General features: G+C 45.2%; 2 protein-coding genes across 2 annotated transcripts; both read right to left on the bottom strand.

The window, feature by feature from the left end:
- Positions 1–1,462: 1,462 nt before the first annotated feature.
- LOC309350377 (16 kDa beta-galactoside-binding lectin-like) lies at positions 1,463–10,870 on the bottom strand. The gene is made up of 4 exons (XM_081877424.1): positions 10,734–10,870; positions 6,546–6,625; positions 2,496–2,667; positions 1,463–1,821 (listed from the first exon to the last, which is right to left on the bottom strand). Exons 1-4 carry the CDS (start codon positions 10,740–10,742, stop codon positions 1,675–1,677), a joined length of 408 nt encoding a protein of 135 aa, XP_081733550.1. The 5' UTR covers positions 10,743–10,870; the 3' UTR covers positions 1,463–1,674.
- A 7,379-nt stretch (positions 10,871–18,249) lies between these two features.
- On the bottom strand, positions 18,250–24,086 carry LOC309350564 (16 kDa beta-galactoside-binding lectin-like; the record flags this gene model as incomplete). The annotated part of the gene is made up of 4 exons (XM_081877529.1): positions 24,025–24,086; positions 22,130–22,209; positions 19,687–19,858; positions 18,250–18,411 (listed from the first exon to the last, which is right to left on the bottom strand). Exons 1-4 carry the CDS (start codon positions 24,031–24,033, stop codon positions 18,250–18,252), a joined length of 423 nt encoding a protein of 140 aa, XP_081733655.1. The 5' UTR covers positions 24,034–24,086.
- Positions 24,087–25,811: the final 1,725 nt, after the last annotated feature.

Raw genomic sequence — 25,811 nt, 5'->3', positions numbered from 1 at the left:
TGTCCGCAAGCCTTGCGCACCCGGGGGATCTCCCCCCGGGAGCGCAAGGCTTGCGGGCGGCAGCTGGCAGCGCGGAGCACGGGGCGCCCTTCGGAGGACGCCCCGTGCTCCGCGCTCGTGTTGGCAAGCCTTGCGCACCCGGGGGGCGCATGGGGCGCCCTGAAACAGAGGGTTCCCCATGCTGCGGACTGTAGCCTGCCGCCGGACGCGTGGGGCGCCCTGAAGCAGAGCGCCCCTCGCGCCAGGCAGACATGGGCCAGCCCCACAAGCTCGGGGGACAGCGGGGAGGCGCAGCACCGCCATCCCACTGTTCCCCGACCTGGTTTTTTGGGGGGGAAATAAAGGAAAAAAATTTTTTCCTTTATTTCCCCCCTCAAAAAAGTAGGTGCGTCCTATGGGACGGAGCGTCCTATGGGACGAAAAATACGGTACTTACTGTTTCATAATAAAGTAATTATAAAATACTTTCTTTGTGTTTATTTGATTCCTATTAAAGAGAGTTACTTTATATATAGTCAATATAGGCACAGAGTTAATTTTTTAAACATTTTCTAATGGTGGTGTGCCTCGAGATTTTTTTCATGAAACAAGTGTGCCTTTGCCCAAAAAAGGTTGGGAAACACTGGTTTAGACCACAGCACCACCATCTCCCTTCTTCAAAAGAAGTGTGCATGCACACAAAAGCTTATACCCAGAACAAAGTTAGTTGGTCTCAGTCTATAAGGTGCTACTGGACAATTTTTTTATTTATTTCAACTGCATCAGACCAACACGGCTACCTACCTGAATTTAAAAAGGAAAGTAACGCTTGCGCTGTGTAGCCAATGCACAACTCTTTCAACCCTGCAGATAAATAAAAGAGTGAAACTGTTTCCTGTTCCCACTCTGATCATCTGCTGCTTTTAGATTCCTTGGCCAGAGAGAGAACGTTCCCAGCTGTTTCCACTGATCAGGATTTGTGAAAACCAAGAAGGGTGGAGCAGCTACATTCCTCTTGCTTCGGGCTCATCACTCAAACAAGCACAAGTGTTCAAAAACCTTTTGAGTCCAAGGAAACCTCATTTTACAATCTACATGGATGAAGCAGGGGACAGGCTGGGAAGACTGCAACTCTCACGGTTGCTCCCCCCCCCCCCCCCGCCGCAAAGTGATGAGAGCCCTCAGCTTTTGTGTTCACATATAGAAAATTTTGACCTTACATCTAGCTCAGCAATGTCCACAATGTCCACAGCTGCTCTCTAAGGTTTTGTGCCTCTCACTTCCCAGCCTCACCTAGAGCCAGAACCTTAAGGTGATTCAGAGCAAACTCTGCTCTGTCCTGAAGTCCACCCTACACCAGCTGTTACCAAAATGGTGCTCTCCAAATATTTTGGTCTGCAACTCCCTTCAGCCCCAGCCAGGATTTTACTACCTTACAACACTCCAACCATCTGCAAGTGGAAGAATGGGATATCTTACACAGTTGACTGTCCCAAAATTTATTCATCTTTTACCATGGAGATGTTTTTCAATGCACTGGGAGGTCTCCCAGGAGGGAATCCGACTCTTTGGGTGAAAAAGGTTTCCCCATCCAGGTTATAAAATAGAACCATGTTAAGCGGCCTACTTTTTTTGGAAGAACACAGCTGAGTTTTGTTCAGCCATGTAACAAGGCGAAGGGGACGGAGGACTAGATTAGGGAAATTTGAGGACTCGAATCTTGAAGTCCCCTTCCACCGCAATGTACTCGATGGTCTTCAGGCCCAGCCGGTTGAGGAAGGAGATTTCGTGGCCCTCTGCTAGAAGCACCTTGATCTCACCGGGAAGAAAGGTGAAGGAAAGCTGCAAGAAGCAAAAGAAAGAATCATGACGAGTGTGGGAGACGCCATTTTTATTTTTATTTTACATGCCCCAAAGGGGAATGGCAGCCATTTTGTAGACAGTGCAAGTGGCTGTCCAGAGAGTGTCCATTGGCATCTTTATCACCTCAACATACTGCCTCCCTGCATAATTAGGGAAGTTTTCGATGCTGGATGTTTTATTGTGTTTTTAATATTCTGTTGGGAGCAGCCCAGAGTGGCTGAGGAAACCCAGCCAGACGGGTGGGGTATAAATAATAAAGTAAGTATTATTATTATTATTATTATTATTATTATTATTATTATTATTGAGCCAGGAATCCCAGGAAAGCCACCTCCCTGCCTGTTCCACTCGCCTCCCTTGGAGTGGATGAGCAGATTTTATTTCTGTGTCACTTTTCATTCAAATTTATCTCAAAGCGGCTCACAAACGATAAATAGCAATGACATAATACAGTATAACAGAACATCACAAACACAGCATTGATCATATAAAATAATTAACAAATCATCAGTCAAATAATCATCAATAAAACAATCACAGTCTATGAAACACTAAGAAAACAGCAACTAAAAAATAAGCTGCACATCACCAATATATGCATTTTCCTGCACATCTTCAGTAAGTGCATTTGGTTTACACTGCTAAGCCCTCACCTGAACTTTGCCGTCCTGCTCAAAAGGGAAGTCGCTTTCTCTCTGCTCTTCTCCCCATTCCCCATTTTCCTTAGAGTTGCAGACGATGGTGTTCACATCCCCCTTGCAGTCAAAACGCGGGTTGAAGTGAAGGGCGATGTTGTCGCAGTCTTGGCCCAGATTCACAACAAATCTTGGAGAGGATGGCAGACAGAACTGTTGCTGTATGTGTCTGAATTCACATGCGTAACAAGCACTCACGTGTCCACACACAGACACACACACACACCCCAACAAGAGCTTTGGGGTCTTTTGCTAGCGCTATAACACGTGTCCGTTTACTAATATGTGTTTGCCTCTATTCCTGCCTAAATCAAACCCCTGACATCCAATAACATTGTTTTATTCTGGGCTGGCAGTCCTAAAGACCCCTGAAATACCAGACAGGTCACCCAGTAATTTTTAGAGAGAAAATCCAATAGCTTTACCCTTAAGATTGTTGAGAGGGAAATCAACAAAGAAAGCTTAGTTTATTACACAAAGTGAAAATGACAGAATTCATGCATGCCGTTTCAGATGGTAAAATTACAATTTTAGCAGGCAGCAAATCCTACCATGCGTACACACCTTGATCTGGAGAGGGACAGAACCCCTAACCTATTTTCAAAGCCTGGCATGGGCCTGACAATTTTGCCAGAGAACCCACACTAATAGCAAGTTAAGAAATTGAGGTGGGGGTGGGAGACAGAATAGATCTGTCCTTAAGGTGTTTGCTGATTCCTTGGGACCTAGGAGAGCCCACCAACTGTTCTGAACTTGGTGTATTTATATTATTTCTTGCTAATATATCTTTAGTGAGGAACAGAGGAGTGCTTGAGATGAGCAATTCCAGTTGCTCTTGTTGTCTTTCCCCCAGAGTTCCCGCCCAGCTCAACCTTTTTGCAAATTAAATGTTTGAATGAAACTCACCCTTGTGAGCTTTGACTGTACTGGGCGGTGGGAATTGTAGTCCCAAAACATCTAGAGGGCTGAGTTTGCCTATGCCTGGTCTATTGATGGCCCCCATCCAAGAATTGGGATAGACCAGGCATAGGCAAACTCAGCCCTCCAGATGTTTTGGGACTACAGTTCCCATCATCCCTGACCACTGGTCCTGTTAGCTAGGGATGATGGGAGTTGTAGTCCCAAAACATCTGGAGGGCTGAGTTTGCCTATGCCTGGAATAGACTCTACTTGGCAACTTGATGTACATGCACTGACCTTTATTACAAGGCGTGAGGAACTCACGATGCTCCCCTGAATACCTTCAGGGCACGTTTTGAGATGAGGCTGGAATGAGGCCTGTACCAACGTCAAGTCATGTTTGTGATGGAGAATCTCATGTCATATTTAAAAATGGAAAACGAGCGAGGTCCCAGCTAAAGAAGAATGGCAACTTAACCTGACAGAATATGCGCAGCTCGCAGATTTAACATATAGAATAAGAGAACAAGAAGAACATACGTCTAGAGAAGACTGGAAAACATTTATTGAATATATGGGGGGGGGATGTGTACCCCTGAAAACGCTGGCAGCATTAAGATAAATTCAACAGTGTAAATAAGTTTTGATGGATGAAATGATGGAATACTGAATGGTTTAGTTTTTGTAAAATATGCAGGGATTTATGATATGCAAAATAAACCATAAAAAAAGGAGAAGGGAAGTCATTGATATTTTAAGGATGTTAAAATGAGTATTTTAAATTGCAAAAAAGAAAATTTAATCAAAATGAGAGAGAGAGAGAGAGAGAGAGAGAGAGAGAGAGAATCTCATGTCATATTTAAGTTATGACAACCATTATACTTATGCTATGCAATCTACAGAGCTAAACCATATTATAAGTTCCAATTGACACACCTATTTTCAGAAGAAACACATGTGTGAGTAGCTTATTGGATTTTCATAGAAGCAGCAACTGCTATGCAGCTCCCTATACTAGGCATAGACACCTGCTAGCTGGAATATCTTCTGTGTGATTGAAAACACTTCGATTTTAAAATAAAAATATAAAACCAGGTTACACCACTTATTGTTGCAGAGTATTCTGCAGCAATTATATGTCTCGAGCTGTAGGTAGACCAATGTTGTCAGGGGCTGGACTGAGGAGGAATGGTGGGGGATGCCCTCCACCTTCTCCTGAACCTTCCCAAGAACAAGAAGACAGTATAGATCTAGAACAGCGGTTTGCAGAAGGCCATAGTTCAGAGGCTGCAGTGGAGATGGGAAATATTGGGAGAGGGACAGCAGGAAGAAGAAACACTGGGGGAGAGATAACTAACAGACTCAGTGTCTTTGGAAAGCATTCCTGATTCACCCTGCACAGGACCAGGCGAGCATTAAAGGTAGTAAAACAGAAGGCTCAGAGACAGAAAGCTCAGATTAGCCATTATAAGGGTGACGTAGAATAGGAGGGATTGTTGTGGTTCTGGACAGTTAAGAGTTAACACTCCAGGAGCGTTCTTGATTCACTGGGTGCACTGCCCACATGACCTGGGCATTTTCCTTTGATCTGTGCTCTGTGGGGGCTGAGCTCTCTCTGGAGAGCAGTCTGTCTGAGAATGTGAGCAAGGTAGTTTCGTTTTTGTTAGAGACAGAAAGCTGTGAACATGCAGCTAGATTCTGTAGGTTTTTCTTTTCTGTTTGTTATGCTTCTAAATAAAGAGTGATAGAATAGAAGCACTGGTGTCGAGCTGAGTTATTGGAGACACCACGTCGACACAGTTGAGCCATTTTACACTGCGTGTGAACTCTGCTATCATCCAGCAACTGAGAAGAGTGGCAGCGCGCAAGTGGAAGTTTGTCGGAGTGGCAATAAATCAAATTTATTACAGGGCCGTTGCAGCAGACTCAGTGGGTCAAAGGATTTACGACCCACAAACTTTAACAGGGATGGAAGAAGAAGAAGAGTTTGGATTTGATATCCCGCTCTATCACTACCCAAAGGAGTCTCAAAGCGGCTAACAATCGCCTTTCCCTTCCTCCCCCACAACAAACACTCTGTGATGTGAGTGAGGCTGAGAGACTTCAAAGAAGTGTGACTGGCCCAAGGTCACCCAGCAGCTGAATATGGAGGAGCAGGGAATCGAACTCGGTTCACCAGATTACGAGTCCATTGCTCCTAACCACTACACCGATGGAGGGGGTTGGACTTTATTTGGAGCAATGCCATTATTTTAGGGAGGCTGCATTCCTTCATCTTTGTGATCTATGGAATAAATTACTTGGTAAGATTTCCTCGTTTGTCTGCTTACTGGCTGCCACTGGGGGAGGGATCGGATTCCCTGAAGCCCTAGAGATGAGGTGAAATGATGGAGCCTAAATCATGCTTTCCCATGACACGTACAGTACATAACTCATGCCAATACCCCAGCCCCACTTTCCCCCTTCAATTAGTCACAACAACCTTTTGGCACCAAAATGGAAGCAAGAAGAATTACCAACGAAAGAAGAATGGCAGATGAAATTGATGAACTATGTAGAATTGGATAAATTAACAGGAAGGATTCGAAACCTGCGGGACCAGAGATTCTTAGAAGATGGAAGTAAATATACAAACTATTTGAAAAGTAATAGTAATGAACAGATTACGCTAGTAGGACTGCAAGAAGTTTTGTAAGGAGGACTGTATGAAATATTGCAAGAAAGACTATGAGGAGAATTATTAGTTGATGATAATTAAGAGTAATAGATAAATTAAGAAATGCAGAATAAGTGATAAAGAACAGAAAATCATCAGAGGTGTTGATGGAAGTCTAAAACATTGTATAAGATAAGAAGTTATGTTATATGATTGTTGGAAATGCTATGTTAAAAAAAACTAATAAAAATGATTTTTTAAAAGTCACAACAACCTTGTAAGGTAGGGCTGCGTTCTCTTCTGGGCAGGCTTCCGAGGGCCATATGTCAGAGGTGTGGAGGACCCCACTTGGCTCCTGTACCCTAAGGTTCCTCAGCCCACCACAAGCAGGAGCAAAAGCACCACAAGTCCCAGTATTACTTGGAGACACTTTCCCCTCCTTCTCAACTTACTCTTTGCAATCGGACAAGATCTTCCCCTTCACCTCAACCGTCTCTCCATGCTGAAGTTTCAGATGAGTAGCAACCAGTCCCTGCAGCAGGAGGAGAAAAACTTATTTGAGATTCAGGAGAGAAAGGCAGGGCTGTCTTAAGGGTGAAAAGATCTGCCCGGCGCCACCACCAGCCCCAGGTTGCCAAGACCCAGGTGTGCAGGAGGGCAGAGCCAGCTGGCTGCCTCAGAATCTCACTGGCTCGGTCGCACCCGAACTCACGGCACAGAGCCTCCCGCAGCAGAAGAGCCCACCGCGATGCTCCTACCAATGGGTGGGCTCATCTCCGGACTCAACTCTCGGGCCCTGGACTCTCGGCCCAGCGCCCGGGTGCCCTGCACCCCTAGGGCCTATGGGTAAGACGGCCCTGGAGAAAGACGAGTGGAAATTAAACCAAGAAAACCACATTGAAAGTATGGATCATGTTTTTGCCCACCAACCCTAACAGATAAGCTTCAGGGGTTTTTTTTATCAAGGTGTTGTTGTTTTTAAGCATTTTCTTAAGTTCCTCATGCCACGTATGAAAAAAAACAATCTTTTTATATGCAACAACAGCTGCCAGGGTAGTGATTGCTACTAAATGGAAATTTCAGACACACCAACAAAGGATTTGTAAATTAAGTGAGTATATAGAATTGGCAAAATTAACTTCAATTATAAGATATCAATCAAATCAAAAGTTAAGAATGGAGTGGAAGTATTTCAAAGATGATATGTCAAAATATTGTTCTAAAAATGACACGTTAATAGGCTTAGAATGAAAAAGGTAAGTAATGACAAAACCAATAAAGAAAGAAGGAAAAATCAGAATTTAACAAAAATAATTTATTATAGAATGCAAGGGGGAAAAGGTAGAAAGAAATAGAAAGAAGTCAAATTGCTGTGGAGGGAAGTAGGGGGTGGGTGGATTTTATAATTAAGTGTATAATTATGCAGCTGTTGTAATTAAGATATTTTATTTTATGTGAGGGAATCATTGGGAATTTTGGTTATTATGTATATATGTTAAGTTTCAATAAAGATCTTTGAAAATTAAAAAAAAAGAAAAAGAAATATGGATCATGGAGGAGCAGACTTCCCAGTTGCTATAAGACAGGACAAAAGGAAGCAAACCAAGCAATAAATAAATAGACAATAAATAGGAACCTCTTTAAGCTTGAGGGCCGCATTTACTTCTTGGTAACTTTCCAGGGGCCACATGCAAGTGGTGGGTGGGGGCAGAGGCTGAAGTGGGTGGAGCTACCATCATCATTTGCACAGTGCCATAGTGGGGCACACACCCTTCTCTGTCCTCCAGCCAACCAACCACCGTCAGAACTTAAGGACACCACCATAAATGCATAAGTTTATTTGTATGCCACCTTTCCATAGTTAAAGCCATGAGCAAGGCAGCTTACAACCTGGGGGGGAGGGGGACATAATTACAGTAAGGTAAAGGTAAAGGGACCCCTGACCATTAGGTGCGGTTGTGACCGACTCTGGGGTTGCGGCACTCATCTCGCTTTATTGGCCGAGGGAGCCGGCATACAGCTTCCGGGTCATGTGGCCAGCATGACTAAGCCGCTTCTGGCGAACCAGAGCAGCACACAGAAACGTTACAGTAGTCATAAACAATAAATAAAACTTCAAAATACACAACAAAAGTAAACACTTTCCACATAGAACCATAGAAATTGGAAGGGACCTCCAGGTTCCTCTATTACTGGGTTGCCATATTTCAAAAAGTGAAAATTCGGACACAGAGTTGTTGAGTTTTATCTCAAAAGAAGAAGTAGTAGTTTTTGAGCTGTTTTTAATGAAATTCACCAAAATCTACACTTTCAACATGGGTTGCCAAATGTCTGGATTTCCCCGGACATCTCAGCTATTTCCGCCCTGACACTGTTTCTGACTACCGAATCCCAGCTATGTCCTGGAAATTCCAGACATATGGCAACCCTTCTGTTCCAACCCTCCGCAGCGCAGGAATCTCTCCCACAGCTGGGTGGGCTCGAACTACCAACATAAGATCTAAAGTTAAGATATAAAAAATTAGTATCAAAAACCAGAAAGAACCTCACCCCCCCAAAAAAAAACCCCACTAAGCAATACCCCAACACCCTAGTCGGTTCAGCAGCCTCAGATTTTGCAGCTGGAGTCAGTCCGGGGCGTCCCAGGCTAGGTGGGCAAAGGCCTCCACGGATTTTTTTGTGATGGGTTTCTCCAAACCAGGATGGCCTTGGCTAACTGCAACTGGATCAATCCTCTTTGTCTAGCTATCTCTAAAAACAAGCCTTCAAGCCTAAAAACCAGTGATCGCCATGGCAGTTAAAATTTGTGTTCCGATTCCACAGCCAGCCCCTCTTGAACAAGCCACCAATGCATGCAGTCCCTGGGAAAATGGAAATGAGAATACAGTGGATGCTCGGGTTGCGAACGTGATCTGTGTAGGATGCACGTCTGCAACCCACAGCGTCCGCAACCCGCAGCGGCACATCTGCGCACGCAGGGGTTTCAATTTGGTGCTTCTGTGCATGTGCAAAGTGCGATTTAGCGCTTCTGTGCATGTGAGACCACCAAAAACCGGAAGTAACCCATTCCGGTACTTTCGGGTTTCGGCGGTCTGTAACCCGCCGAAAAAAACCGCAACTCGAAGTGTCTGTAACCCGAGGTATGACTGTACAGGACCAAGGAAGCAGCAACAGCTAAGCCAGGTAAGAATAGACAGGGCTTGTCCCATGCCTAGTAAGCACAGATCCAATCGGTTTTGCCTTTGCTCTGCCATTACTCCTACAAAACCCGCTCTTTAGTGATAAATTGGAACAAACAGCAATCTGCAGAAAGCATGGCTGCCATTTCATAGGAATCATAGAATCAGAGTTGGAAGGTACCCTGGGGGTCATCTAGTTCAACCCCCTGCAATGCAGGAACACGGACCTGTCCCGAATGGGGATCAAACCTGAGACCTTGGCATGTTCAGCACCGTGCTCTAACCGACAGAGCTATCCAGCATTTGTTCCAATTCAGCACTAAGTTGCTAGTTTCCCCAGCACCACTCCTTCAGTCCAAATCAGAGCCCTAAATGTGCTTAGAGTTAAATCTGTGGGTTAAACCACAGAGCCTAGGACTTGCCAATCAGAAGATTGGCGGTTCAGATCCCCGCGACGGGGTGAGCTCCGATTGTTCAGTCCCTGCTCCTGCCAACCTAGCAGTTCAAAAGCACGTCAAAGTGAAAGTAGATAAGTAGGTACCACTCCGGCGGGAAGGTAAAGAAGTTTCTGTGCGCTGCTCTGGTTCACCAGAAGCGGCTTAGTCATGCTGGCCACATGACCCGGAAGCTGTACGCTGGCTCCCTCGGCCAGTAAAGTGAGATGAGTGCCGCAACCGCAGAGTCATCCGCGATTGGACCTAATGGTCAGGGGTCCCTTTACCTTTTATCCTGTGAGAAGGAAGCCACCAGATTCACCGTGAAATTAAAATGCTAAGGAGCATTGATCAGTACGGTGAGTTTACACACCGGGCTTTAGAAATCCCAATCTATTCTGTGAGGTCCTTACTTAAAACTTTGGCTCACATTCCCTTTGAGCATGCAAAAAGTCTTTTTTGTCGTTGTTGTTGCACGCATTCATCTCTTCAGTTACCTTTGTCTCTCCTGCAATAATAAGCTATTTAGGACAAGACACCAATCTTTTTTAGAAAGCAGTGTGTGTGTGTGTGTGTGTGTGTGTGTGTGTGTAATTAATGGCACAGCATCATCAACAGAGATCTGTCCCGCTGACAAAGCACCAAGAATGTTCACTTAGGAAACCAGAAACAAGAAGAAATGCAAGTTGCATACAACAGGAAACAGGCTAACTTTTCTCCAAAGAGAACAACCCGAGAACATCAGGAGAACCTGTTAGATGAGGCCAATAACCCATCTAATCTACCTACCATCCTATTCTTACAGTGGCCAACCAAACGCCCGTGGGAAATCTGCAACCAGGACCTGATTACAAGAGCCCTCTCTCTTCCTACAGTTTCCAATAACTGGTATTCAGAACCATTACTGCCTCTGACCGGCTACTTATTAATGCCCCTTAGTTCTCCAGCCCTGCTCAGTTACAGTACCATGTCTTGCAAGCTCAGCAGCAACAGCCTGCTTTCCTAACAGCAACAATCCAGGACTCACACACTCCATGGTGCCGTCTTGCTAGTGTCCAGCCAGTGAATAAAGGCAGCAAGGCTCTCTTCCCTCTATTCTCAGCTCTGTGACTCAGCGAAAGAAGTCAAGGCAGCTGCCTTTTTAAAGGACTCAGCCAGGAAGACCCCCCCCCCAGTTGTTTTTAAATAGCTGGGCAAACTGCACCACATGACTGAAAGTGTGTGTTGTGAGTGGAGGGTCTGCTCAGATATCCAGAAATTCAAGCTGGGGGAAATCAGAGTCAATGGGCAAAACCCCCCCCAAACCCCTAACCTGCTTCAGATGAATGGGAACATTGATAACAAACACAAGCGGCTGACACTATTTCTGTGTGCAATCGATGCCAGCAACCTCCTGGCTGGCATTTGCTGAAACATTTGTTCATTGTTTGATCTGGGTTTTGGATGCCAGCAGAAAAGCAGGCAGCAGGAGACACTGGAAAGACTGAGACGTAAATCACTTTTATTGGCTTTCAGTGAGGTAGGGCAGGACCCAAAAGTAGCCTTGCATGGTCAACGCTCCTGGTTCACAAGGATCTGTGCAAAAGTTGGAAGCGCAGCTTAACCAGAAAGCTTTAAAAAGTCTATATGTTCCTGGGAAATGTAAAAAAGTAGATGGGGATTATTTTCTTATGTGGTGGACCTGTGCTAAGGTTAAAAAATTATGGGAATCAATTTATAATGAACTCAAAAAAATATTTAGGTATATGGGAAATGATTTATAATGAATTGAAAAAGGTACTTAAGTACACCTTCTTGAAAAAACCAGAGGCCTTTCTCCTGGGCATGGTTGGCCAATTGGTACCAAAGAAGGACAGAACTTTTTTTATGTACGCAACAACTGCAGCAAGAATTCTTTTCGCAAAATATTGGAAGACACAAGATTTACCCACTCTGGAGGAATGGCAGATGAAGCTGATCGATTACATGGGACTGGCAGAAATGACCAGCAGAATCCGAGACCAGGGAAAAGAGTCGGCGGAAGAGGATTGGAGGAAATTTAAAGACTATTTACAGAAATACTGCAAAATTAATGAATGTTAGAATGATGTTGGACTGAAATTAAATGGTTACCAGCTGTAATGTAAAGGTTGAACAATAAGCTAAAATAAGTTATATTAAGTTATAATAAGGATTTGCTGAATTAAGAATCTGAATAGGAATACAAAAGGTGGAGGTGAGAGGAGGTCCGGGATATAAGGTAATGGAAATAAGAAATGGGAACAATACTTGTTTGTTTTAATTGTGTATTTTTGCTTTTTTGTCTGTTGCTTTTTCTTTTTGTAATAAATTGGAAAATTTTAATAAATATCATATAAATATATATATATATATTTAGGTATACTTTCCCCAAAAGACTGGAAGCGTGTCTATTAGGCTTAATAGGAATGGAAATCAAAATGGGAGACCAAAATCTGTTTATGTATGCTACGGCTGCCACAAGAACCCTCCTGGCCCAAAGATGGAAAACACCAGACATACCAACCATCCAGGAGTGGCAGGTGAAGTTGAAGTTGGCAGAATATGCAGAACTTGCCAAATTGTCAGGGAGGATCCGGGACCAGGAAAATCAAAGATACCAAAATAACTGGAGTAAACTTATTGAATATTTAAAGGAGAATTGTAAAGAGGTCAAGACACTAGCAGGATTGACATAATACCTTCAATGTATAATAGCACTATTGTGAGATTGATGTGCGCGATAGAAAGGGGTTAAATATACCAACTGCAGGGAGGGAGGGGAGTCACGACTCGGCAGAGTCAAAGGGAATGTATGGCATTAATATGGTTTGTTGGAAAAGAATATGTAAGGAAAGCAATAAAAATTTACTTGGAAAAAAAAAGTCAATATGTTCCTAAACTCCAAAGTTCAGGAATGATTTGGTATACCCCATATTGTATGTCTCTGTGGTTGGAAGTCTCAGTCCCTTTGGAGACAAACAAAGGGGTTTGTTGTTGTTTTATTCGTACCTCACTCATCTGACTGGGTTGCCCCAAGCCACTCTGGGTGGTAAATTAGATTCTGTTTGCATTTAAGTGAGAATTCTCACTTCTCAAACTAATACATTAACTGAAACACCAGAATCCTTCAAGCTTTGCATTTCTCCAAATTTTGTGACGCAGTTCTCCAGTCAATGTGGTACAGAAATGCATATATTGTGACCGTAACATAAAAATGCATGATATTGGAGGTCTTTAAGCAGAGGCTTGACAACCATATGTCAGGAGTGCTCTGATGGTGTTTCCTGCTTGGCAGGGGGTTGGACTCGATGGCCCTTGTGGTCTCTTCCAACTCTATGATTCTATTAGGGAAACCTTCATGCAAAAATCTGTATGTTAAAAATCTGCATACAAAAGTGTGTGTGTTGTGAGAAATTTGCACAGATATACTGTTGAATTTTCATGGGGATATTTTTTTCAGCGTAGTTTGCTGTGGAAATCTAACTGGACACTGTGAAAAGGAGAGAAACCAAATTTGTCAGACTCGCCCTACTGGACCAACATTCTCTGATCAAGGTTGTTGTGCTTGTGCAACACTTGCGAAGAACCTCGAATGAGAATAACAAGTAAGAAAATCAGGATGTAACCCCCCAAATTATCTCTGGGACACCATAAATCATACACCCATTGCGTTTAAGAGAGTATTCTCCGAAGGGCTGGGTTGATTCCTGTCCAGCCGAAAGCTCAACTCTATCTTCAAGGCACTGAAAAGGGCATGTAAGTACACCCCCAATATCTAAAATAAGTTTAAAAATAATAACTGGGGGTGCCTAGGCCCAAATTTGCCCCAAATGAGGGCAAATTGTAAGCAAGCACAATTCATTACATTGCACAACATCATTGCTGATCACAAGACACATCTGTTAAGGCACAGGTCTGAGCTTCCAGATTTCCATCTTTGTGGAACTTGAGTCAACATGCTGTTGCCTTCTTATCTTAAACCGGCAGGCTTTTCGATAATTAAATTAATAAACATCCCTTTAATGATGCCTCCAGAGATTCTGAAAAAATGGCAAAAATGGCAAAGTGATCTTTTAACGATCCAGGAAAAGCAAGCATATCTGGGCAGAGTCAAAGAAGCAGTTGTTTGTGGAATAAAAGACCTTGCAGCAACAAAGCACCTTCAGAGAAGGAACGGATTGTTTCCCAGGAAGAGTTCTGCCCTGCCTTTGCTGGAATCTTTTGGCAATCTTTGGAACATTATCACCCCCTTGGGAATTCAACACACAGGAAGAGGAATGCACCTGCAAGCTTACGTCCACTTTCTCTTCTTCTTCTATTTAACCCATGGGTAGGTAAACTAAACTAGGGACGCAGGTGGCGCTGTGGGTTAAAGCCTCAGCACCTAGGACTTGCCGATCGAAAGGTCGGCAGTTCGAATCCCTGCGGCGGGGTGCGCTCCCGCTGCTCGGTCCCAGCGCCTGCCAACCTAGCAGTTCGAAAGCACCTCTGGGTGCAAGTAGATAAATAGGGACCGCTTACCAGCGGGAAGGTAAACGGCGTTTCCGTGTGCGGCTCTGGTTCGCCAGATGCAGCTTTGTCACGCTGGCCACGTGACCCGGAAGTGTCTCCGGACAGCGCTGGCCCCTGGCCTCTTGAGTGAGATGGGCGCACAACCCCAGAGTCTGTCAAGACTGGCCCGTACGGGCAGGGGTACCTTTACCTTTACCTTAGGTAAACTAAGGCCTGGGGGACGGATCAGTCCCATTTGCCTTCTAAATTTAGCCCACGGACAGTCCGGGAATCAGCGTGTTTTTACATGAGTAGAATGTGTGCTTTTATTTAAAATGCATCTCTGGGTTATTTCCCACCCGGAAACCAATGTCCCCCCTGTGGAAGGACATGTGGATCCAGAATTGGCCTCCACAGTCACTTACGGAATCACCGTGTTCATGGAAGACAATCTTACTCGGCTACGAGGGATTGCCAAAGATGACGACAACAACAACATTCCCTGGAGGCTGGAACTGCCACCTCTTTGGCAGACCCTTCCATGCCACGTCTACAGCAACCTCTTGGCAAATAGGAGGCACTGCATGTCCCTTCTCACCCTTGTTCCCTGTTATGTACTAACCTTGGATCCTAGAACAATAGGCAAGTAGGATCCTAGAATGCAACAACCGATTGGCTTGCAGGGGAAGACCAATCAGGCTCCAGGAAGAAGTTAATCAGCCTATTAGGCTGGTAGGATCGTAGAATGCAACAACTGATTGGCCTGACCAATCAGGCTCCAGGAGGGAAGGAGAATCAGCCAATCAGATGGGACTCAGGGTGTAAATAATGTATATAAAGACCTGAGGTTTGGGGGGAAATTAAATCACTGTTTTACAAGCTGCAATAAAGAGCATGAAATCACTACAGGACTCTGAGTATATTTCACTGGCGACGAAGGTGGGATCCATGTAATCATCATCCCCCCCCTTGATCCTGATGTAGATCTTCACTCACCCCGCTTCTTCCCTGACAGGGCAGGGGGACACCCTTTTATAATTCCCCTCAGGTGCCAAAATGTCTCGGGACAGCTCTGCCTGTCTCTTATTCCACATTGCTGATGATGGCTCTTCTCCACCATGTGTAACATTACTTTATTTGCCCCATTCTCTGTCCTGCACTCACTTCTAAAGCCCAGCCTGTCAGCTCACTGTTCCAAAGGATGTTTCTTAGCATTTTAATCTCGCAGTGGATCTGGCAGCCTCCACTTCACAGAATATCTGCCTCTAAACACATTTAGCAACATTTATTCGAGCAGAGACTTTGTTGGGATACTGCCAGGGAGACAAAGGCCATCACTGCCTCCACGTCGACTCCGGACGTCCATCGATCTCCCGTAGATACAGTATCAGCAATTAGCGACACGAGCTCCAGAAAATAGCTTTCCACATTCCAGAACTGATGCTCGCTCTATCAGCAGATAATGCACAGCGAAAGACGCACTCAGGAGAGTATCATTTAGAAGTTTATTCAGTGTTGGTCAGAACAAAGAAAAAACATGACTGCCTGCTTGCGTGTTCAGGCGCAGAGAGAGTGAGAGACAACAGCTCTATCAAAACAGAAACATCCTGTGAACAGGAAATACGCAGGCTGTATGACTCACATAGCCTGCTCCCTTTTAAGGTGGAACGGAAATATCCTAACAATTTGTGCCCTAGATGCATATAGTGAGCTCAGTCAGGAGAGCATGAGACTCTCAGTCAAGCCCCACATTGGGAAAAAGATCCCTGCATTGTGGGGGATTGGACTTGATGACACTCAGGATTCCTTCCAACAATTCTACAATGTTATGTTTTTTATAATAATACTAATAAATTTTTATTTATACCCCACCCTTCCCAGTTCAAAAACCGGGCTCAGGTGGCTAACAACAATTTTAAAACACTTAATTATAAAAGCAGCATAAAAGACAGTATAAAAACATGAATAACAATAAAAATCAAAAATCAAAAATCAATTTAGGGGAAATAAGCATTAGATAACCCCCAGGGCAGGAGACGCGGGTGGCGCTGTGGGTTAAACCTATCAGAAGATCGGTGGTTCGAATCCCCGCAACGGGGTGAGCTCCTGTTGCTCTGTCCCAGCTCCTGCCAACCTAGTAGTTCTGGTTCACCCGAAGCAGTTTAGTCTTGCTGGCCACATGACCTGGAAGCTGTACGCCGGCTCCCTCGGCCAATAAAGTGAGATGAGCGCCGCAATCCCAGAGTCGGCCACGACTGGACCTAATGGTCAGGGGTCCCTTTACATTTACATTTAATCCCCAGGGCTAGCTGGCTGAATTGGTCCTACTTGGGCCAGCGAGGAGGCCAGGGGAGAATTAGCTGTGGGGTCTCAGAGCAGGTGATCTTCATAAAAGGGGGAGGGAAGAGAAGGGAAGGGAAATAAAAGATCAGGCTAAATTCAAATTAAAGGCCAGGTGGAATAGCTCTCTCTTACAGGCCTGACGGAAGGAGGTTAAATCCTGAAGGGCCCTAGTTTCATGGGACAGAGCATTCCACCAGGTAGGAGCCATCACTGAAAAGGCCCTGGCCCTGGCGGAGGATAGTCTGACTTCCTTAGGGCCCGGGACCTCTAAACTATGGTTATTCATTGACCTTAAGGTCCTCTGTGGGGCATACCAGGAGAGGCGGTCCCGTAGATACGAGGGCTGGAAGCTGCCCAGAGTGGCTGGGGCAACCCAGTCAGATGGGCGGGGTATATTATTACTGGTAAGCCTTCAAATGAACTCCTCCCCACTACTTTATTTTTACTTAAAAACTCCCCAGGGAGGTGGTGCTGACGAGAGGGTTGTTTAGCTCTCCCACATCGAAATATAAAAAGCAAGTCCTTTAATAAGACCTGAAACTTGCTTCAGCCAATAGGTGGCACACTCAGCATTAGTTATTAGCAGTTATGTTTCGGAAAACAAGAACACACCTTGTAAACTGCATTTTAGGGGAGCAAAAGGAACTAATAGTAGGCTTCTTTGACTCTAAAGAGAAAGCAGCAGCAGCGACTTGGCCTCTCCTCTCTCAAAAACATAGCAATGCATTTGTAAAGCCAAATTGAATTATATTTAAGATACCCTCCCATTTATACTGAACTGCCACAATTCAAGCAGAAAGTCACACAAGAACATCTAAGTTTGCATGTGCCATCACATGCAAGCCTTAGCTAACTGAAGAGGACAACAAAAATAAAAAAAAACTGCGGCTGAATCCCGTTTTGTATGTTTGATGCAGTTTTGCAGAGTAAACACACCACCCCTCCCACTTCAGATGAGGACAACCTTTGATGCTGCTTCATACAGAGGGGGGCCCCCTATCAAGATGGCCCCCAAGAGAGAGAAATGTTTGAGGTCAATGACTCAGGAAACCCCGGCAGAGGGGATCATGGCTTCCTCTTTACTGTCATCCAAAAGCAGAAGAGCATAATCCCAAAGATGTTATAAAATACAGGTGGGGACCCTCAGGACAGGGAGCCAAATGTGGCCCCCAGGACCTTCTTATCTGGCCGTTGGAAGTATGCCCAGGCTACAACCCTCACCAACCCATTAGATGTCAAGGAAATAAGCAACTATCTTACTTTTAAAAGACATCTGAAGGCAACCCTGTTTAGGCAAGTTTTTAAATGATTAATGCTGTATTGTGTTTTTAATATTCGGTTGGAAGCAGCCCAGAGTGGCTGGGGAAACCCAGCCAGATGGGCGGGGAATAAATAATAATAATAATAAATTTATTATTACTCTGTATTCCATGAGTTTTGCCTGGTTTCAATGTGTCCTTGAAATCTGACCATTCCTCTTGGTGGCCTGGATGGAGGACCAGAGAAGGTTGGGTGAGTGTGCAGAGAAACCTAAAAGGTGAAATTCCCATGCGTTGGGCCTCTGAGCCAATCAACTGCTCCCACATGGCGGCCCTCTAGAGGTTGTCTAGGACAGAATGAGGCCCTCAAGCTGAAAAACGGTTCACCATTCCCATTCTAAAATCAAAACATGCGATGCGCCCTTTCTTTGAACAACACAATTGAATTTATTAATCCACAGGACGAGGGGGGACAAGTTTGAGGACTCTGAGGTTAATGTCTCCTTGCACTGCTATGTAGCTGATGACATCCAGGCCCACACGGTTGGGGAAGGTATATTCGTGGCCCTCTGCCAAGACTTTTATCTCTGAAGAAAGAAAGGTGAAGGAGATCTGAAAGAAGCAGAAGGAGGAACATTTTTTATAAAGCCTGATGGTGTTTGAAAACTTCTAGCAGAACAGCAGTCATTCTGGAGACATGGCGAGTTGACCATTCAGTGTCCAGGTCTTGTGCAAGAGCATCATGAGTTACTTTGACCCCAGGGCTCTTCATAGTGGCCGAGTTTGTGCCCTTCCAAAGCCCAAGAGCCAGACTTGTCTTAACTCTACATGTTAATACTACCTATTAAAAGACTGTACAGCCGTACCTTGGAACTCAAACGCCTTGGCTCCCAAACAAATCGGCTCCCAAACGATCGAAACCCGGAAGTGAGTGTTCCGGGTTTTGAATGACTTTCGGAAGCCGAACGTCCGGCACAGCTTCCAATGGACTGCAGGATGCCTCTGCAGCCAATCATATCATGTCCACCTTCTGATCAGCAAGTCCTAGGCTCTGTGGTTTAACCCACAGCGTCACCTATGTCCCTCTAGCTAGATTAGGGGAGCATAATAGCCAAAGTATTGTTAGGGCAGCTAGCAGGATGGTCTAGGAGGGTTGGTTGACTTGGTGTGAACTTGTGAGTTTAGCACTGTCTACACCAACCTCAGGGATGTGGGTGTTGCTGTGGGTTAAACCACAGAGCCCAGGACTTGCCAATCAGAAGGTCGGCGGTTCGAATCCCCACCAAAGGGTGAGCTCCCATTGCTCGATCCCTGCTCCTGCCAACCTAGCAGTTGAAAAGCACATCAAAGTGCAAGTAGATAAATAGGTACCGCTCCGACGGAAAGATAAACGGTGTTTCCGTGCGCTGCTCTGGTTCTCCAGAAGAGGCTTAGTCATGCTGGCCACATGACCCGGAAGCTGTACGCCGGCTCCCTTGGCCAATAAAGCGAGATGAGTGCCGCAACCCCTGAGTCGGTCACGACTGGACCTAATGGTCAGGGGTCCCTTTAACTTTACCTTTTTACACCAACCGCATCTTCCAGATGACAAGTCCCATCAGCCTGAGACAACACATCTGGAAGGCACCAGCTTGGCTAAGAAACAGCTGGGAAGGTGAGATCTTAGAAGAAGACACACAGTGGGGTTCCAGTTGTCCTGTACATAGGCACTCCAAGTGCTGTTGGACTGCTGGCCCCATTGTGCCTGACCACTGGGCAAGCTGGCTGGGGCTGATGGGAGTTTGGAGTGCAATGTCACCTGGAGGACCACAAGTTCACCCCCCTAGCGGACCTCCACCATAATGGAACCAGGACCACCCACCCACCCCACTTCTGCCAAGTCCTCACCTTGACTTTGCCGCCTTGCTCAAAAGGGAAGAAGTTTAGTCTCTCCTCTTTCCCCCACTTCCCCAGCTTCTTGAAGTTGCAGACAATGACGTTCACATCGGTCCGGTAGTTAAAGCGGGGGTTGAAGTGAAGGACGACGTTTTCACAGTCTTGGCCCAGATTCACAACAAAGCTTGGCGAGGATAACAGATATGAAGCAAGGATACAGAGTGAAACCAGCAGAGTAACTAATACAGGCCCCCGGTACCAGGTATTGATATATGGCCTATGCAGCTAGGACGTCTTCAGCCCAAAGATTTAGGTTTTGTGAGAACTCTTCACTATAAAGCAAAGTTCTAGATTGCAGAGAATACAGTGGTACCTTGGGTTAAATATGCTTCAGGTTACCAACTCCGCTAACCCAGAAATACTACCTCGGGTTAAGAACTTTGCTTCAGGGTGAGAACAGAAATCACACGCTGGCAGTGCAGCGGCAGCAGGAGGCCCCATTAGCTAAAGTGGTACCTCAGGTTAAGAACAGTTTCAGGTTAAGAACGGACCTCTGGAACGAATTAAGTACTTAACCCGAGGTACCACTGTAATGAAGTCTGGAGTTGAATGTATATCCTGGGTAGGCAAACTAATGCCTGGGGGCCGGATCCGGCCCACTCACCTTCTAAATCTGGCCCGCAGACGGTCCGGGTATCAGCGTGTTTTTACATGAGTAGAATGTGTCCTTTTATTTAAAATGCATCTCTGGGTTATTTGTGGGGCATAGGAATTTGTTCATTTCCCCCCCCCCAATATAGTCCAGCCCCCTACAAGGTCTGAGGGACAGTGGACCGGCCCCCTGCTGAAAAAGTTTCCTGATCCCTGGTGTATATTGATGGGGTAGCAAGATAGAGCCTACTCTCTGCTTGCTGTGGCTTCCTTCTGTGTAGCTCTTAAGTTACTTAACTCATGCCAACCTCCCAACACCACATTCACCCTTAAATAGCTTCTTATAGAACTGTAGAGTTGGGACCCAAAGGATCATCATTCTAGTCCAACCCCCTGCAATGTAGGACTTACAACAACCTTGCAATGTAAGCTGGCATTCTTATCCCTCTACAGCAGATGAGGGCTAACAACTTGCAGAAAGTTGTGTCCAGGGCGCCTGTCTACCAGCTCCATCTGGTACATAGGCTGAGACCCTACCTGCCCGCTGACTGCCTCATCAGAGTGGCTCATGCTCTGGTCATCTCCCGCTTGGACTACCACAATGCACTCTATGTGGGGCTACCTTTGAAGGTGACCCGGAAACTACAACTACTCCAGAATGCGGCAGCTAGACTGGTGACTGGGAGCGGCTGCCAAGACTACATAACACCGGTGTTGAAAGACCTACACTGGCTCCCAGTATGTTTCCAAGCACAATTCAAAGTGTTGGTGCTGACCTTTAAACCCCTAAACGGCCTCAGTCATGTATATCTGAAGGAGCGTCTCCACCTCTATCGTTCAGCCCGGACACTGAGGTCCAGTGCCAAGGGCCTTCTGGCAGTTCCCTCACTGCAAGAAGTGAGGCTACAGGTAACCAGGCAGAGGGCCTTCTTGGTGGTGGCACCCGCCCTGTGGAACACCCTCCCCCCAGATGTCAAAGAGAACAACAACTACCAGACTATTAGAAGACATTTGAAGGCAGCCCTGTTTAGGGAAGCTTTTAATGTTTGATGCATTACTGGATTTTAATGTTTTGTTGGAAGCCGCCCAGAGTGGCTGGGGAAGCCCAGCCAGATGGGCAGGGTATAAATAATAAATTTATTATTAATTATTATTATTATTATTAGGACCGAGCAGGGTAAGCAGAACCTAGAGAAAAATGGTCAAGGGGGCTATGTGTTCCCCACCTGCACATGTTTTAAAGGATTGGCAGATCAGCCTTCCCAACTGTATTTTGTTGGTTAAAGAGCATCTTTCCACAACCTGGTGCCCTTCAGATGTTTGGGACAAGCCCTAGCCAGCATACCCAGCAGTCAGGGGTGATGGAATTTCAGTTCTGGAGGGCACCAGGTTGGGGAAGCCTGATCTAAAGGGTGGGAATGAAACCAATGAGTTCAGATTGCAAGGAGGAAGATTTCATGCGCACACTAGAACAGCAAGGAGGGGGATTAACGTTTTCCAGGTCAGCGCAACATGCCAGAGGCAAACGTTGGTTGCAATTTTTACCTTTGTACAGTGAGATAATTGCTATGCAGATTGTCACACCTCTCTGCATCTGAGCAAGAGGCATATCGGAGTTCAAGGACACATTCCAGCCAGGCCAGAATACTTAGGAAGGGTGTGGAGCAGGGCCAGGGAAATATGCAGTCCGAAACAGTTCTGAGGGCCAGAGTCAGAGAGAGATGGAGGGCCACATTCTGCCCCAAGGCTGAGGTTCCTCACCACTGCAGTCCTGGGAACACTCTTCCCCACCTTCTCATCTTACCTTTTGGCATCTTCCCAGCACCTCCCGTTTACTAGAATCGTGTCTCCATGTAGAAGTTGAAGATGGGTAGCAATCAGCTTCTACGGCAGGGGAAACCAGACAGGTTTTCAACCATAGCGATAGCATGGTGAGATTTAGGAGAGACAGAGGAAAGGAGAGGGGAAATTAGTGCTGTTACAATCTTTGGCCAGGAAACAAATTGAGCCCATGAGTCATGGGTGGAGAAGACTTTCTAATTTCTACAAGACAGGACCAAAGAATGCAGCCAGCAACAAACAAATAGACAAGAACATAGGTAATACAGTGGTACCTCAGGTTACATACGCTTCAGGTTACAGACTCTGCTAACCCAGAAATAGTGCTTCAGGTTAAGAACTTTGCTTCAGGGTAAGAACAGAAATTGGGCTCCAGCGGCGCAGCAGCAGCAGGAGGCCCCATTAGCTAAAGTGATGCTTCAGGTTAAGAACAGTTTCAGGTTAAGTACGGACCTCCGGAACGAATTAAGTACTTAACCAGAGGTACCACTGTATCTCATTTGTCATAGAAGGGGCAGAGCAGGGTAAACTACACTAAAGTTTCCTACAATCAAGCAGTATATAAATTTTATGAAATAATAACTAAATGACTTCACTCACTGGTTAAAAACACTGCAAGGCAGCAGGAGCCAGGCTAACATTACCTCGCAGAAATTGCTTAGAAGGGTACCTGCACCTTTTGCTCTATAACCTTCCTTCTAGTGGGCTAGAGATTTCTATTTTTAAAATAGAAGCTCAGAGTCTGGGCCCCCTCACAGGCACCTGCCTTGGGGCCGTTTGCGCATGAAAAGCTACATTTGCACACCTCCATCCCCTAAAATCACATTATACTTGCTTCTCCCACAGGTAAACCTTTGTTTGTAAGTTCGGTGGGACCCATCTTTTCAATTTATGCTGGAAATTACCATGCATTTTGATAATACGGTCTCATCATTAACAGAGGAGCGAAAAAGATTCCATTGAGCACATGGCTTGATAATATGGACAGATTAGCTACATATGAACGAACTGCATGTCGACGCAAATTAAGAATGGATAAATATGAAGAAATCTGGAATGAATATTTAAGCGATAAGGCGGATAGTGGGGGGAACTGGGGGGAGGAGAGAGAGGTGGGAAAATATTGTTAAAAAGGTGCAGTCATAGGTATATCGGTGTATTTAAATCTGAATTGTCAAATTGTGTTATTATTGGTTTTTGTTGTGTCTTTTGCGGTTGTTGTTTGCATCAAAAAAAGATTACCGTATTTTTCGCCCCATAGGACGCACCTAGTTTTTTTTGGCGGGGAATAAAGGGGGGGAAATTATTTCCCCCCCAGGTGCTCTGCGCTAATCCCGAAGCTTGGGGCGTGCAGAGCTCAGCGCGCCCCAAGCTTCTGGGTACAGGCAAGCTTTCCGCTAGCCATGGGAGAGCCGCGCGGCTCTCCCACAGCTAACGGATAGCTTCCTGAAGCCTGGAGAGCGAGAGGGGTCGGTGCGCACCAACCCCCCTCGCTCTCCAGGCTTCAGCGAAAGCCTGCATTCGCCCCATAGGACGCACACACATTTCCCCTTCATTTTTGGAGGGGAAAAAGTGCGTCCTATAGGGCAAAAAATACGGTAAATTTTAAAAAAACAAACAAACAAAAACAGAGGAGAGTCCCACTGACAAAACACAAAAAAAGAATTTAGTAAGAAACCAGAAGCAAGAAAACAGGGAAGGTTAGAAGTGCCACACATAGATTGTTTCCTAGCTGATAACTGTTAACTCATTCCCAAGCTGATAGGTTTCCAGTCCTGTTCAGTGTCTGTTGCTTGTATTACCACCTCAATACCAACAGTCTCCTAGTCTTACAGCAGCAACAGAGAACCCGGGACTCACCGTCTCCATGATACAATCTCACAAGTAAGCAATACTTTCTTCTCTCTGAGATTCAATAAATCAAGCCACTTCCAGCTGCTTTTTAAAAGGTTTCAGCAAAGACTCCCCAGCTGCCCTTAAATATCTGGGGAAATTGCATCACATGACAAAAAGGTTATCCTCTGAGTGAAGACCGGCAGAAATGCAAGGAGGAAAAATCAGTCAATGGGGTGGGAAGCTAGCGGCTTTCAAATGAATGGAAACACTAATCGTAAACTCAAACAGCTGATGCTACTTCTTAATGTGCAATTGATCTCAGCAGCCTCCTGGCTTGGGCTCCTTGAAATATTTGGTCATTGCTTCTTTGATTTGATTTGGATTTTGGAAAGCAGCACAAGCAGCAAAGGCTGGCCGGCCAGCCAGTTAAATTAGATTTAGATGTAAATGGCATTAATGGGCCTGCAGCAGCAAAGTGCTCCTGATTGGTGGTGCTGGAAGCTGGTTCTCTGCTGTAAACTTTTAATTTCAGCAGGCATTTCTGGGATATAGCAGAAAGAAGCAGGAAAGCTTAAAGAGAAAGCAAAGCACAAAATGTAGAAGGGCCACTTGGCTTTCTGTTCTTAGGTTCAATAACCATTTGGTGGCTGATATTCTCTCAGCACAGTGGACATTGCAGTCTGTTGCTTATTCCAACAAACTTTATGGGCCCGCAAAAGCACTATTTTAAACACAGCCTTAGCTAATTTCTCTGATGAAAATGGGGACATCCTCTTCTCCCTCGGGAAACCCAGCCAGATGGGCAGGGTATAAATAAATATTTATTATTATTATTATTACTCCTGCATTTGATCTCGCCAAACACATAGATTGAATACACACATCTACATCACCTTGAGCCAATTACAAGTAACCTACCTAGCAGGAGTGTTGTAAAGAATAAATGTGAAGAAGGGAATAAATGTGGGAAGGGATCGTATACAACAGCTTCCGCAGATAAATGGAATGAAATCAAATTTTAGCTGAAAGCTGCCTTGAGTCGCTGTCAGGGAGAGAGGTGGAATATAGTAATAGTAATAATAAAAATGATGGAAACTGTGAGAATGCTTAGGAACATACCAAAGAGTAAATCCTATTGAACTCAGTGGGAATTAGTTCTGAGTAAAAATGCTTAGGATTGCAGTATAAAGCTACCCAGTTACCTGGGAGTAAGCTCCATTGATTACAGTGGGACTTACTTCTGAGTAGACAGTGCACGGCTCCATTTGCAGTGCCGGATTTACATATAAGCTAAATAAGCTATAACCTAGGGCCCCACTCTTTTGGGGGCCCCAAATTTTTTTTAAGGAAAAAGAAACTGGATGTACATTTCCAAAATAGAAGATAAAAAACAAATAAAATAAAACCTACATACAGCAACAGTGTTTTGTGTTGTGTAGGCTCCTGTGATGTAAGTAATGGGCCCCGCCTGCTAGCCTGTTCCCTAAAATATCACGGGTTTGCTCATTTCTATATATAAGGTGTCTACAATCTGCATATGCAAATGGCTTTAGATACCTGTTAGGTCCATAAATTACCATATAGCATATATTCAGTACAAAAAAACAGTGATAATTGGTTGTTGACAAAGGACAGTTGGACATTTTATTTGTTTGTTTGTTTGTTTGTTTGTACCCCACCCAGTGGCGTAGCGTGGGGGTGCAGGGGGGGCCGGCCGCACCGGGCGCAACATCTGGGGGTTAGGGTTAGGGGGCGCAAATCCATGGGTTAGGAGGTGCAAATTACTTGCCTTGCCCCGGGTGCTGACAACC

This window comes from Podarcis erhardii, assembly GCF_964252035.2.
Source record: "Podarcis erhardii genome assembly, chromosome: 9".
NCBI classification, from domain to species: domain Eukaryota; kingdom Metazoa; phylum Chordata; class Lepidosauria; order Squamata; family Lacertidae; genus Podarcis; species Podarcis erhardii.
This window is presented reverse-complemented; position numbering and strand designations above follow the sequence as displayed.

Excerpts from the sequence above, each read along its gene's own strand:
- LOC309350377 (XM_081877424.1), bottom strand. Across the intron at positions 2,668-6,545 it reads ATCTTGTCCGATTGCAAAGA|ATTTGTTGTGAATCTGGGCC; the intron begins GTAAGTTGAGAA and ends ATCCTCTCCAAG. Across the intron at positions 1,822-2,495 it reads AGCAGGACGGCAAAGTTCAG|CTTTCCTTCACCTTTCTTCC; the intron begins GTGAGGGCTTAG and ends TGCTTCTTGCAG.